At 46.9% G+C, this 14,008-nt stretch overlaps 1 protein-coding gene across 9 annotated transcripts in view; it reads left to right on the forward strand.

Annotated features, from left to right (window-relative positions):
* cacna1db (calcium channel, voltage-dependent, L type, alpha 1D subunit, b) overlaps nucleotides 1-14,008 on the forward strand; it is a 128,478-nt gene that overhangs the window by 111,684 nt on the left and 2,786 nt on the right. For all 9 annotated transcript variants that reach the window (XM_078170169.1, XM_033628769.2, XM_078170175.1 and 6 more), the window contains 6 exons: nucleotides 1,939-1,965; nucleotides 2,274-2,414; nucleotides 3,370-3,527; nucleotides 12,928-13,040; nucleotides 13,158-13,292; nucleotides 13,594-13,779. In XM_078170169.1, the coding sequence (XP_078026295.1) occupies nucleotides 1,939-1,965; nucleotides 2,274-2,414; nucleotides 3,370-3,527; nucleotides 12,928-13,040; nucleotides 13,158-13,292; nucleotides 13,594-13,779 (760 nt within the window). The remainder of the gene's footprint in view (nucleotides 1-1,938; nucleotides 1,966-2,273; nucleotides 2,415-3,369; nucleotides 3,528-12,927; nucleotides 13,041-13,157; nucleotides 13,293-13,593; nucleotides 13,780-14,008) is intronic.

A 14,008-nucleotide genomic window follows, 5' to 3' on the forward strand; every position in this document is an offset into this window, starting at 1 on the left:
AGCTGGTAGACTGCTCCGAAGGGCTGGGTGATAATTCATTTCAAGTAATTCAGTCATTAATGAGTCGTCACAGATCTCTGACATGAAAGTAACTATTTGAAAATAATCTTAATAATAATAATAATAATAATAATAATAATACATTTTATTTATAAACCGCTTTCCAAAGTTCTCAAAGTCACTTTACAGAATAGGTTAAAAATACATCAAAATACAATTTACAGCAAAATACATCGAAGACAAAGAGGAATAGCAATTGGAGTGAAAAACAATAAATAAATAAATGAATAGTGATATTGTGAAATTACTTTGAGCCAGCCCGACTGCACTGTCTAGACTGGGGGTGTCAAACAAACAGTCCGCCAAAGGGTTCAATTCAGCCCACTGGATGCACACCTAACAGTGACGCACTTGGAAAGGCTGAGAGGTGCCAGGTTTCAGGAACAGGTAAACAGTAGGTAGCCTACGTCATGTAAAATGTTGCTTCAGAGGCTTTAACCTGACCAGAATACAGTTTTCTGACATAGCACTGAGTACTTATTGTGGTGAAATTTAAAGATAGTAAAAACTGTGCAAACGTTCAGTATTAGACTTCTATGTTAAAACAATATTGGTTGAACCCTGTTACTAGGGCACTGCCAAAACTTAATTTTTAAATGTAACATCACCTGCTTCCTCAGTAGCTTCCAGTTTAGTTTGGTGTGATGCCAACATTACTGTAGAGCGGAACTGTATGTAAAGATGCACATGTAATGACAGTGAGTAATAGACTGAATGCGGAAAAACTGTTGAAAGTGACCTTATTTTTCCTAAGACATCTCAGACACAGCGTTTATTATCTGTTTTGTAAATGGACGAACATTTTCAGAATGTACTTTTACCTTTTTACACTAAAAGAAAGGGAAAAATTTGAAGGTGTTTTTAATCACAGTTTACTATGCAATGGTTTTACTGGTTCAGACCACTTAAGATTAAAGTGGCCTGTTTGTGGCCCTTACGCTTAAACGAGTTTGACACCCATGCCCGAGACTATTCGCCGGAACTCTCAGCAGATAAGGGCAGACTACAAAAAAACGGGCATGCTTGATAGAAACCCATTCTGAAACTCCCCCTGAGCATCCTGTTCACCATAAACAGAAATATATTACAGTACTTCATCTCAGCTGTCATGGCAGATTGTAAAAGAGCATCTTCATGGGCGTTATTTTCCATCCCAAAGATTGCAGTGTTGCTTCCGTGTAAACATTCCCTGGAAGTGATGAATGCATGACTAGAACAAACAGCTTTTATATGAAAACATCACCTGATACCCCTCCTCTAAGTCCTGACAGTGTATACCCATATTTCCACTCTGAGTCTTACTGTAGAGGACAAGTGCTGCCTCAACATGTTAATATAAATATTTAATTTCAATACTATAGTAGAGCCGTTCGCAAACATGCAAAAAAACCATTCATTTTCAGTAGGTACTTAAAAGACTTACTGACCTTAAAGTGATATAGAATAATTATACAACAGGTACAACTAATCTTATTATAGGGTTATTTTCAGTTATATTATAAGTGTGTGTTTGGACTCTTTTTTTTCTCTTTTTTTCCAGGACTCTTCATCCTGAGGGGATGCTTTTCCTAATCTTCTAACAGATTTAGGCTTTTGGGCTCTACAAATTTACTTGACTTAACATGGGATACATATCGATGCATATTGTAATGTTAATTAATGTTAAGTAATTTCCTCTGTATGCTTTGGGACAGTAAGCTTGTGAAGTACTTAAATCATTCATGTAATATTCAGCCTGTGCAAACATCTGTTTTTGAAAGCACTTTAATTCATGTCCTCTTTTGTCATTGTATGCATCCTCTCCTCCCCGTCCCTACTTGCTCTCCTGTTGCAAAAAATCCCATCTGCCTGACCACCCAATTCCTTTCCCTGGAGCAGGACACGATACTATGAGACCTACATTAGGTATGTGCATGATGTTAGCTTCCTTTTACAACATGCTGTTTTTGTTGGTGGTTACAAAAACATGCTGTGAAGGCTCTTAGTCTGAAAAATGTCATAGTGAATGAGCACTGTGGGAAAATGCAACTATGAGACCTTGTGATGTTGTAATAAAATTGTTTGACAGTATTAACGTGTGTGCTTTATTGTACTGAATCTGCATTAAAATTCTAACAAACAGAAAAAAAACAGATGTTATATCCAAGCATGTATAATTGTCAAATTTGCACTGATCAAAATATGACTGATTGTATGTTGTGTTTCGATGACAGGTCAGAAAGTGGCGGTGTGCTCTACCCCACCATTCGGCGAGAGGAGCCAGGGGGCGGGGACAGTGATGACGAGCGGGGCTCTGGAGAGTACTACAGTGGGGAGGAGTTTCATGAAGACGACATCATGCTCACAAAGGACAGGTACTGTGATGGCAACAGCAGCTGGCAGTTAGGTTTGGGCGGTATCTGGTTTTTCATACCTTCATACCCTCCTGAAATTTCACTGGGGTATACAGTGTATGAACCCAACCTCTGTAAACAGTGAGTTTGCTGCGTTCTACAAAATCTCTTTAATAAACAATGAAAACAGACAAAATATCAAGTTTTCAGAGAAATACAACCATACACCTTCCGAACTTAGGCTAGCTTAATTGCCTTGTTAACTCATCGTAAAATACACTTTATTCAAATTCGACAGAAACAAAATAAAACCCACCAAAACCATCTTAGTTAGTCTTGCTAGTCGTCTAGTTAGTTAGTCCACTGTTCCATCAATCAACATCTCTGGTCTGGTAGAAATAAAGCTAAATTCTCCGAGTTAGATGTTGAAATAATACGCTGGCCTCTCTCTGCTGTTTACAGTCCTGTAATGTTATCCACAGTCGCCATAACTGTCTGCTCAGCTGCCTGTTCCACCAGAAGAGACTGACCTTTAGTGGTGCGCGATGTGCATTAAATATCAATACAACACCTCTATATGAGGTGGAGAAGAGCATCTGTATTTTTGACGGTATTGAAAATCATACCGCCGGGATTTCAGAATACCTTTGTATAACGTAGTACTGTGATGCCACCCAAGCCTAGCTGCCAGTGTGAGGACACACCAACAACTAAACAGCAGTGGCCACGAGCACCACATGTGGACTACTGCCCTGTTTGTATGTCGTTATTATGAATTTGTACAAGTATTTTCTCTCTGAGTGGCACAGAATTTATGTAGCGTTTATCTAGAATGAGCACTTGTGTTCCTTGGTGCATCACCAGTGGCAACATAATAACGTGTTCATTTTGCTACCTGTTTCCAACTTTTTTCTAACAACACTGAAATCATTTGTTAGGTGACATCGCTTCCATAAAAAATCTTTTCTTTTCACAGGTTGTCCAACAAGGACCACCATGACGCAGAGGGAGACTCTGAACTCGAGGTTTCCAAGGGCGAACACCAGCATGATGGTTTCTATGACGATGACCAACAGCCGATCTACCAAGATGGCAGGCGGTCACCTAGGAGATGGCTTTTACCCTCACCTCAACGTAATACGTCACAGCACAACAACTTTTATTACTGTTCGAATTTTTGTGGAGTGATGAGAAGTGATTGAGATTCCTTGACATGGTCAGAATTGATGACTGGTATCATAATTATAAAGATGTGTTCACATATTCTGTTACCAATTTGTGTAACAGTCATTCAGGTTCAGTTCACTGTATTAAATGTAACAAAAAAGTAATTTACATGTTAATATTCTTGTTCGGATCTTTTTTACATTTCAGCCCTCCGACAAGGCTCGACAGGCAGCACACAAAGTTATAACTCGTGTTTTCCTTTTTGTCTTCTTTATTTTGATAACAAAATGACCACAGGTCATAAACCTGAAACAACAAAAACAGATGCAAAAAGTTACATGTGAAACTGAGATTGCTGAACAGATGTTTCCACTTTTTTCCATAAATAAAACATGTTTGTAAGCTGGTTAATTATTACCCCATCAGCTACTATTGCCATACATATAACAAGAATCTACCTGCACACCATTTACATAAGTAACAATTTCAAATACATCACAGAAGACCCAAATCAACCACATTTACTACATCTCCCAGAAAGCCTAGCACACCGGGAGCACGCGCAAAGCAGTCCCCAGACGGCAGCACGGACGTGTTGAGACACGGCCCGTGTATACCAACTGGACGCGCTGCCGATAAGTTACAAGAGCCACGAAACACAATACAATGCTCTGCAACAGACCACAGAGTCAAAGTTGCCGTTCACCACACCACCGTACGCATTTGCCCACCGAGCGCTCAACCACCGGCATGTCCTGGCCAACCCCGACCGCCGAGAATGCTCCCGGGAGTTAGCCGAGTGCCGGCCGAGAGCGCTGCGCTACACTCACGCCGGAGGCCGAACGCCTATCATGCTCGTAAACAACACATTATGAGCCACCTACGGCACGTCGGGATAGCGTGGTGAACGTCAACACGACCATCTATTCATGAGTTAACCATCATTAGCAGGCTGCTTGCAGTTAGCAGTTGTTATGCTACTTACTGACGGGCTGTATGCTCCTGCCGAAGGTTCGCCGACAATGAGCCGTCAACGTGAAACAAGAATATTATGTACGCCCTCACGATTAACCCCTTAAAGGGTCTCAGGCATACAACGTAACTAAATGAATGTTTTAACTAAACAATAGAAAGGGTAGATATCTCTGTTAAAAGAAGAGAGTGGCTGCAGCAGCTCAATAAATCATACACATTTCTTATTAGTACACATAACCTGACCAAAAAATCTTGACACCTCCAACTTGGCCGACTGATCAAAGATCCAAGGAGGCCACAATTAACACAACAGTCACTTGAGTCTTTCAGTGGGAATCTCGAACTTAAAGTCTTGTCTTTACAGGTATCCAAACATGGAAACTAAAGCGGTTTGCGAATGAAAGTGTCCTTCTAGAAGTCCAAACGCTTTCATGATTTAGACCAACATGAGAACAAAAGCTAACTAAGGAGGTAGGCTCCACCACCTTTCCTCCTACTGAGTGTAGGTTTGCCCTCTAATCACTCAGTTGCCTCCCAGGGTTACCTGCTAACTAAAGCAAACAGAGTCTCTTAGGTACCCTTGGCAAGGACTTGTTTTACTTTTGTTGGTCCTCAACTGGAATCAAGACCACCAACCTCCGCACATCCCTGTGTAGGACGATGGTCGTGGGAAAGTCAGAGTTTTTCCTCCGGGCCCTGGACACAAGAGGGGCAGGAAGACCCAAGCAGGTTGTCACGTCCGCATCCCTGACCACCCCCTTCTGGTCAGGATACGTAGCGGCGACCCGGCCGAGCCGGAACTGCCCTCTCAGAGCATTTTGGTCTGCTATCCAGACCACATCTCCAATTTTGACGCTCCTCTCTGTTCGGTGCCACTTGTGCCGGATGAACAAGTTTGGGCCTGCCAGCTCACTCCACTTCGACCAGAACCTGTCCACTCCAGCCTGGACAGCCCTCAGCCTGCGCCAAGGGTGGGTTTCCACTTCGATTCCATGCATGTCTCCTCCCTGTCCGGTACGCCCTAGGATAAGGGAGTTAGGAGTCAAGTACTCCACTGCGTCCTCCTGCTCCTGTGCCTTGGCATCGATGGGCCGCTCATTGGTCAAGTTAGCTGCAGAGTACAGAAGGGTTTGGAACTCCCCCCAGGTGTAGCAGCCGGTTGTTCCACCGAGGCTGTGAAGAGCTCTTTTAATGAGCTTAACCGCTGCCTCGGCTGCTCCATTCCTGTGGGGCGCGTCCGCAGGATGGAAGTCCCACTGCCACTCAGTGCCATTCCTGGCAGCCACGTTCTCAACAGATGCCCTCTGTAAACAGGCCAGGTGTCTGTGTAACTCTCCCAGTGCAGGTCTAGCGCCCACGAAATTTGAGCCTCTGTCCGACCATAGCTTCTTCGGATGCCCCCTCAAAGCAGTGAATCGAGTGTAGGCCTGAAGAAAGCTTTCAGAAGACTGGTCATCGACGAGGTCGACATGGACGGCTCTAGAAGCCATGCAGCAATACACTACTCCCCAGACCTTTTTCTTAGTTCTTTTCTTAACAACGTCCCTCACCTCGAAGGGGCCGAAGAGGTCCAGTGTGGTATACTCGAATGGATTTGCTCTTCTGGTACGTTCCTGAGGGAGGTCGCTCATCACTTGCTGGCACAGTCTGGCTCTATTCTTCCTACAAGTGATGCATTCGTTGACCACTTTCTTGACTGTCCTTCGACCTTGCACTACCCAGGCCTTTTTCCTTGTGCGCAGCAGTGTGGCAGCAACGCCTTCATGATTCGCTCCATGAGCTTCTCTTGCTAGCAAAGTCCCCAGCCACGACTGGAAAGGGATTAACGGTACAGCCGTTCCATCTTCATTCCAAGATTGGACTCTACCGCCACACAGCAAAAGTCCTGTGTTGTCATCCCTGGTCACAACCAGGCGGTTCAGGGTCGTGTTGTGAAATTCTGCACCGTCCTGGGCCGCAAGGGCCAGGTCTTGGAAGGCCGTTATCCTTTCTTCCACGGACAGCTTAGAGCCCTTTGCCTCCCACTTTGCTGGACTCGAGGCTTGCTGTTTTCTATTTAGCCAGGATTCCGCAGCTCGTCGAGTCCAGGCGACGGTCCCACACAGTTTTAACAAGGTACTGAATCGCCTGGGCTCCACAAGGCGCATGAGATCTACACCCCAGGGTTTCCTTCTTGGCCTCTCCGCAGCTGGATTTGGATCCTGGCCTTTTAGCAGTTGCTGCAGCGCGGAACAACCATCTTCATCCGTGGAGTCTCCCGAGTCCAGGTCGACGTCGGTTCTGCTGGGGCCAGATGTCTTTTGCGACTGAGCCCTGGTGACCGCAGCTGAGAAAGCTTTTCTCCTAAGCCTTTTTACATCATCAGCAACGGTGGTCACTATCTCACTGGCCATCTTCACTGGCCACTCAGCTTCCGGCCATCTTAGGAACTCAGGGCCTCTTTGCCACTCCGACTCTTCATCAAGCTCCTCAGGAGATGCTCCCCTTGTAATAATATCTGCTATGTTGAGGTTGCCCTCAACCCACCTCCAGTCTTCTATTGGTCCAGCCTTCTGGATTTCTCCGATGCGGTTCGCAAAGAAGGTCTGATAGCCATAGCTATCCTTTTGGATCGCTCCCAGGATTGTTTGGCTATCTATGAAGTGGATCCAGTGTACGACCTCGATGCGGCAGTGCTTCTCAAAGTACCTTTTCAGATGGGTTGCGAAGACAGAACCGCATAACTCTGCCTTAATCACGTCCCCTTTTTGGTCAAGGGGAGTAAGTTTGGCCTTTGACTCAACCAATCTTACGACGACCCCGTTCTGCGTCTTCCACCAGAGGTAGAGCACAGCACCATAGGAAGCCTCACTCCCATCTGAAAACGTGACTCCCACTGGGTGGCCTATGACTCCTGGTGGCGTGAGGCTTCTCTCGAACCTGATCTGGCCAAGTCTCACATACTCCTCGAAGAGTCTTATGAACGCCTCCCGGAGTTTTGGCGACAGAGGGTCATCCCAAGTATCCTTTATTGGGTTGTCTTTCCCTGCTTCTTGGTAGGATTCTCTCACGAGCATCACCCCTTTCTGCTTAGCAGGTGTGGCTAGACCAATGGGGTCGTAGAATGCAGCAATCTGACTTAACAGCACTCGACGCGTCAAGGGATTTGGAGTGTTACTTCTGACTTCATCTTCGCGCAAGTCAAGTCCCGTTCTCATTTTGCCTCGCTTTTTCGAGAAGTTGATGGACGTCATCACGCGAAGTTTGTCGGTCTCTGGTTCATATCCGACTCCCAGTGCTTTACTCTCTTCGTCCTGCATTTGGTTGGGTAACACCAGAGTTTTAGGTGCAGACATGACTCCTCTGCTGTCACTAGAGTTGGCTGTAACTCCTGACCTCCCACTTTGGCCAGACAAGACCCATGGTTTAAGGGAGAAGCCCCCAGCCTTTAAGATCTTTTCCACTCCTTTGGTGATCTTTTCCAGCGTCTTCAGGTTGTCATGGGACGTCAAGATGTCGTCCACATAGCTGTCTTCTACCAGAACCCGGCGCTCTTCAACCATGGCAGCGAACTGGGGCAGGTTTGCCGTTTCTCCCATGGCGACCTGAGCGATGCAGCCAGCAGGCTTATCGCCGATGTTGACCCTGACAACGACGAAGACTTCGATCTTATCCTCTGGGCTGTCTCTCCAGAGGAAGCGGTGAAGCTGGACTTCTTTGTCCTTCAGCCAAACGGAGTTGTACATTTTTCTTACGTCACCTAAGGCAGCGTACAACCCACTTCTGAACCTTAAAAGGACTCCTCTAATCGCATTGAGGACGTCTGGACCCTTGTGAAGGAGGTCGTTCAAACTTACCCCCAGGAACTCTTGGCTACTATTCCAAACGATTCTCACAGGGGTAGTGGTTGAGTGAGGATTTGGCGCGACTAGATGACTGATGTACCACTTCGGTCCCTTCCAACTGTCGGTCTCCTCTTTAGTGAGTTTAGCGGCAGCTCCCCTTGAGACCATCTCGTGGATTTGTTCTCTATACGCAGCCTTCCACTCCGGCTCCCTCTCGAGACGTTTTTCCGTGTTTAGAAAGGTTGCCTCCACTGCACGTCGGTTGTCAGGCAGCGTCGTAGGGTCACCTTTCCATGGGTAAGCTGCGTCCCAGTGAGGGGTCTCGCAGTGTTTGTCTGCTTGCACGTAGGTGAGGCATTCTTTGATTTTCTCTAGGTCCCTTTCTTCCCCTAGGGTCATTTCTTTGCCTCCAGGGGGACACCTACCGCATTTGCAGCCACCACATTGAGGGTCACAGGCTGCACCGACGCTGTCCCACTTGAACCACTCTAAGACTTCCTTGTTGGTAGTCGCAGTCCTCCGGGTGATTGTTTCTCCATTCTTCACCTGGGCTTCGCTAAATCTTGCCGGGCCCACAAGGATCTCTCTGTACGCCCTTGAAGCTGCTCTCATTGACCTTGCAAAGTGAGTTTCGGACCTGTGCACTGCAAGGTCTACCACCTCAAAGAGGTCAGGATGGGTTCCGCCCACGGTCTTACCCAGGGGACCATCCCAGAGGACGAGGTCTCCCTCCACTTTGATTGGCTGTGGGACCAGGCGACCTTCCCTGTGACTAATTAGCAGGTCAATCTTCTCGGGGCGGACCAAATCCTTGGCTGCAACATCAGGGAAAAACTTCTGTAGTTGCTGTGATGTGACTGCCTGGTTCACCTTTGCTATGTTTTCCAAACTGTAACAGAGGAGTTTGTGCTCTGTTACTGTACCCTTGGGGGTCTTTACTCTCAGCCTCAGGGTATACCTTCTGGTAGCAACCGTCTTCTCCATCCCTCCAACTCCTTGGACTATCATTATGACGTTCTCACCATTCAGCTTGAGACGCTCGGCTGTGTCATTTGTGATGTAATTAGTATCGGACGCAAGGTCAATCAAAGCGCCGACTAGCTGGCCCGAGTTTGTTGTAACTTCCAGTAGCATCATTACGACTGGGTACTCTTGCAGCTCGTTACTGGTGCTGGTGCATACTGTTGTTGAAACTTTATTTGAGAAAGCTTCCTTGAACTCTGCTTTCAGCTCTGGAGAGAGCTTGGCAAGGAGCTCTTCCTGTTTGTCGGTCAGCCCAAGTCCTCTTTTCTCCACCTTTGGATCTCTCTGCTCTCCGCTTGTCTTATCCTTCTTCTTGATCTGTGGCTTCGGACAGAGCAAGTAGTTGTGGTCTGAGGACCCTCCTTTCCGGCAGTCGTCCTTCGAGCAGAGATATTTTTGGGTGCAACTGCCATCTTCGCCATGATGGCGCAAGCACTTGAAACATGCTCCTGCTTTCTTCAGTTGAGCCTTCTTACTCGACAGGTTGAGCTTCTTGAAGACTTTGCAGGCAAACAGTCTGCCAGCGTGGACATCATCTCCACACGCGGTGCATGAATCCGATTGAGAGGTTTTTTGAGCATTCCCTGATGTGGCTTTGGTGAATGCCTTCTTTTCCTTCACCCTCTCAGGCTTGTCCGCTGGACTGGGCTGCAGCTGATCTAACTCCTCGAGAATGGCCTCCTGCTTTTTGAGGTATTGCAGTAGACAATCAAAGTGGTTGCGCGATGAAAAGCCGCTTGCGGGGTCGTTCTTATGCGTTAGCCACTTTTCTTTTAGGGAGTCAGGAAGCTTACTCTCAATTGACTGTGCCACTACCCGATTTTTCACAGCATCTTCCTCCCCTAGGACTTGGAGATCATGAAGCGCTCTCTCCACAGCCTGAATCAGTTCAATTGTCTTTCTAGGGTTGTTTCCCTTTACAGGGGGAAGTCCTTGCACTTCTTTTGAGATTAGCAGCACTATCTTTGGCTTGTTTCCGTACTTATTGTCCAGGAGCCTGAACATGTCATCCGCGGTCCCGCAGCTGGACAACACGAAGTCCCTCTTGACTTTGTCGCCTAGGCTGCCCAGAAGGTGGAATTTCCTCACATTCTCCAATCCGTGTGGGTTTCCCAGCCGCTGCAGGTCTTCCCATTCAGCTTTCCAACGGTAGTAATCCCTCATGTCACCGGAGAACGTGGGCAGGCGTGCCCGCTCAAGACTGATCAGGGGCTTGACATTGTAAGTCCCAGGGTTCATGCCGGAACCACTTTGCAGTGCGCTGAAAGTCCCACGTGGGGTGCTTGCGGCATTCGGAAGTACACCATAGCTGAGATTGGGGGGTACGCTAGGCAAGCTAGGCTGGACAGGGTCGAACGGGTCAGAGTCGGGTTGAGCACCATCAGACGCTGCTTCTCCACCGGTCTTGTTCTGCACTCCGTCTTGGTTTTGCTCTACCTCTTCACCTGGCTCCTCCTTTTCGACTCCGGACAGGTCCCAGCCTTGAGTACTGCCTTGCCACACCCACTCATCCCACAGTTTCTCACGTCGTTTCTTCAGCTTCCTAATACGGTCTCTCGACTCCGTTATCCTGGGTCTAGGAATCAAGTTCATCCACTCATTCAACTCTCTGTCGAGCTCGAAGACCTCCCGTTCCAGGCTCCTATTCATCAGGTCGCGCTGCCTCCTGGTCATTTGCCGGTAGTCGGTTGCCTCAGCCTGGTCCATAGCTGATTCAGCTTCATCAGCGAGGGTGGTAATTGCCTCCTCAGCGAATCTGGTCCAGAAGCTTGTTAGGACGATCTGTTGAGTTTCATCAACTTACGGTCGCGCACCGCTGTTTTTTCGTCAATGTGCTCCGCCTTTTCTTTGGTCTGGCCACCGTCTGCTTCTCTCAGGGCTGTGGCATACTCAAACCCAGCATCTCTGACTCTGGAGTGCTCCGTTTTAAAGGTCCTCCACTCATCTCTCATTTCACCTTCTCCCAGTGCGCTAGCCCTGGAAGTGAGATGGTTGGCTCTTTTGGTGAATGCGGTCTGGGCTGCTGAATGCTTCTGCTTAAGCCTCTCCAGCTCCTCCTTTGTTGTTGCCATCTTGCTAATTTTTCTTGCGTTAACCGACAGTATAAGCTGTTTATGCCACCTGGGCTCAAATAGTCGATTGCCTCTACTGGGCTTTTAGACACTGTCCCTTTTTCTTGGCTTTAGCTACTTTATTCCTCGGCTAGCAGGTTAGCAGATGAGCAGACAGCATTTATGGATGGGCTGTTAGCTCACAGTCAGATTGGTTAAATAGTCTTCGAGCTTTGTCCTTGCTTCAAGGTTATCCGGCCTGGTTTTCTCCAGAGCCGGGGCCGCAGTTTATGACTGTTCGGATCTTTTTTACATTTCAGCCCTCCGACAAGGCTCGACAGGCAGCACACAAAGTTATAACTCGTGTTTTCCTTTTTGTCTTCTTTATTTTGATAACAAAATGACCACAAGTCATAAACCTGAAACAACAAAAACATGCAAAAAGTTACATGTGAAACTGAGATTGCTGAACAGATGTTTCCACTTTTTTCCATAAATAAAACATGTTTGTAAGCTGGTTAATTATTACCCCATCAGCTACTATTGCCATACATATAACAAGAATCTACCTGCACACCATTTACATAAGTAACAATTTCAAATACATCACAGAAGACCCAAATCAACCACATTTACTACATCTCCCAGAAAGCCTAGCACACCGGGAGCACGCGCAAAGCAGTCCCCAGACGGCAGCACGGACGTGTTGAGACACGGCCCGTGTATACCAACTGGACGCGCTGCCGATAAGTTACAAGAGCCACGAAACACAATACAATGCTCTGCAACAGACCACAGAGTCAAAGTTGCCGTTCACCACACCACCGTACGCATTTGCCCACCGAGCGCTCAACCACCGGCATGTCCCGGCCAACCCCGACCGCCGAGAATGCTCCCGGGAGTTAGCCGAGTGCCGGCCGAGAGCGCTGAGCTACACTCACGCCGGAGGCCGAACGCCTATCACGCTCGTAAACAACACATTATGAGCCACCTACGGCACGTCGGGATAGCGTGGTGAACGTCAACACGGCCATCTATTCATGAGTTAACCATCATTAGCAGGCTGCTTGCAGTTAGCAGTTGTTATGCTACTTACTGACGGGCTGTATGCTCCTGCCGAAGGTTCGCCGACAATGAGCCGTCAACGTGAAACAAGAATATTATGTACGCCCTCACGATTAACCCCTTAAAGGGTCTCAGGCATACAACGTAACTAAATGAATGTTTTAACTAAACAATAGAAAGGGTAGATATCTCTGTTAAAAGAAGAGAGTGGCTGCAGCAGCTCAATAAATCATACACATTTCTTATTAGTACACATAACCTGACCAAAAAATCTTGACAATTCTGTTATACCCTTGTTATAGCTGTGTGTAATTTTTTTTGTGTGTTTTACCCAACTCTGTTCTTGAATACTACACAGCATTTTCTTTCTTTAAGTACCCACAATTGAAGTTCAGAGAGTGATAGTTCTTTGTCCTCATTTGTTCTCAGCCTCCAACAGACCAACATTTAGTTTTGAGTGTCTTCGCAGAAGAAGTAGTCAGGATGACGCTCCTCCCTCGCCAACCTGCACAGCTCTTCCACTACACCTGGTGCAGCAACAGGTACACACACACACACGCACACCTTTTTCTGTAATATTGTAATGAATAAATATACAGTATTGTCACAAAGTAGTAGACATAACCCCAAAATGTCATTCATAATTGATTGAACCTCAGGTGATGGCGGTGGCCGGTCTCGATGCCAGCAGAATTCACCGCCTGTCTCCCACACGGTCGCTTCGCTCCTGGGTCACGCCTCCTGCTTCACCCATCAGCCGCGACTGCTCACCCTGCTACACACCACTCATACAGGTCTGGTTTACTGTGTGCTAAAAGACCATGTTAAGATAAACCACGAGTCGTCTAGCGATTCTCCAAGATTCGGAAAATGTTGCCTAAGATGTGAAAGTAAATACTAACGTCAGACAGCATTCACTCTCTTGATATTATGTCTGAAATGTGAATGTAAACGTTTCACCTTTGACGGCTAATATCAATCAACCAATCTGATCCCACCGCTTTATTTGAGACGCATCTCAAGCAGTGTCTTGTGACAAAACACGTATTCTAAAAATGTACACCTGTGTGTGTGTATGTGTGCATGTGTACTCAGGTGGACTGGCGCAGTCCTGGCAGCGTTAGCAGCATCCCCGGAGCAGTGAAGAGGAGTTCGTGGTATACAGACAGCCTGGACGGTCCTCCCAGCCGCAGCCACTCTCCGTCGCATCTGCAGTTACCTGCTGAGAGCTGCTCACGCTTCCTGCAGAAGAGAGGTAGCGCCAACAGTGTGGTGGAGGCTGTGAGTATATTTCTTTGTGAACTAGAGCAGGGATGCAAAGACAACTTTCAGTATCAAAGACGCTTTTTACAATTTTTTGATTGATTGTTTAATCTATGAAATGTCAAAAATAATGACCAACGCCCAGCTATCAACATCCACATTTTATTTGAACATTCCTCAGCACTGATGTGAAGCCAAAAAAACCCAAAATATTATGTGCATGATGATATTAAACCAGAGAGCAACA

This window comes from Epinephelus lanceolatus, chromosome 8 (assembly GCF_041903045.1).
Source record: "Epinephelus lanceolatus isolate andai-2023 chromosome 8, ASM4190304v1, whole genome shotgun sequence".
NCBI lineage: Eukaryota > Metazoa > Chordata > Actinopteri > Perciformes > Serranidae > Epinephelus > Epinephelus lanceolatus.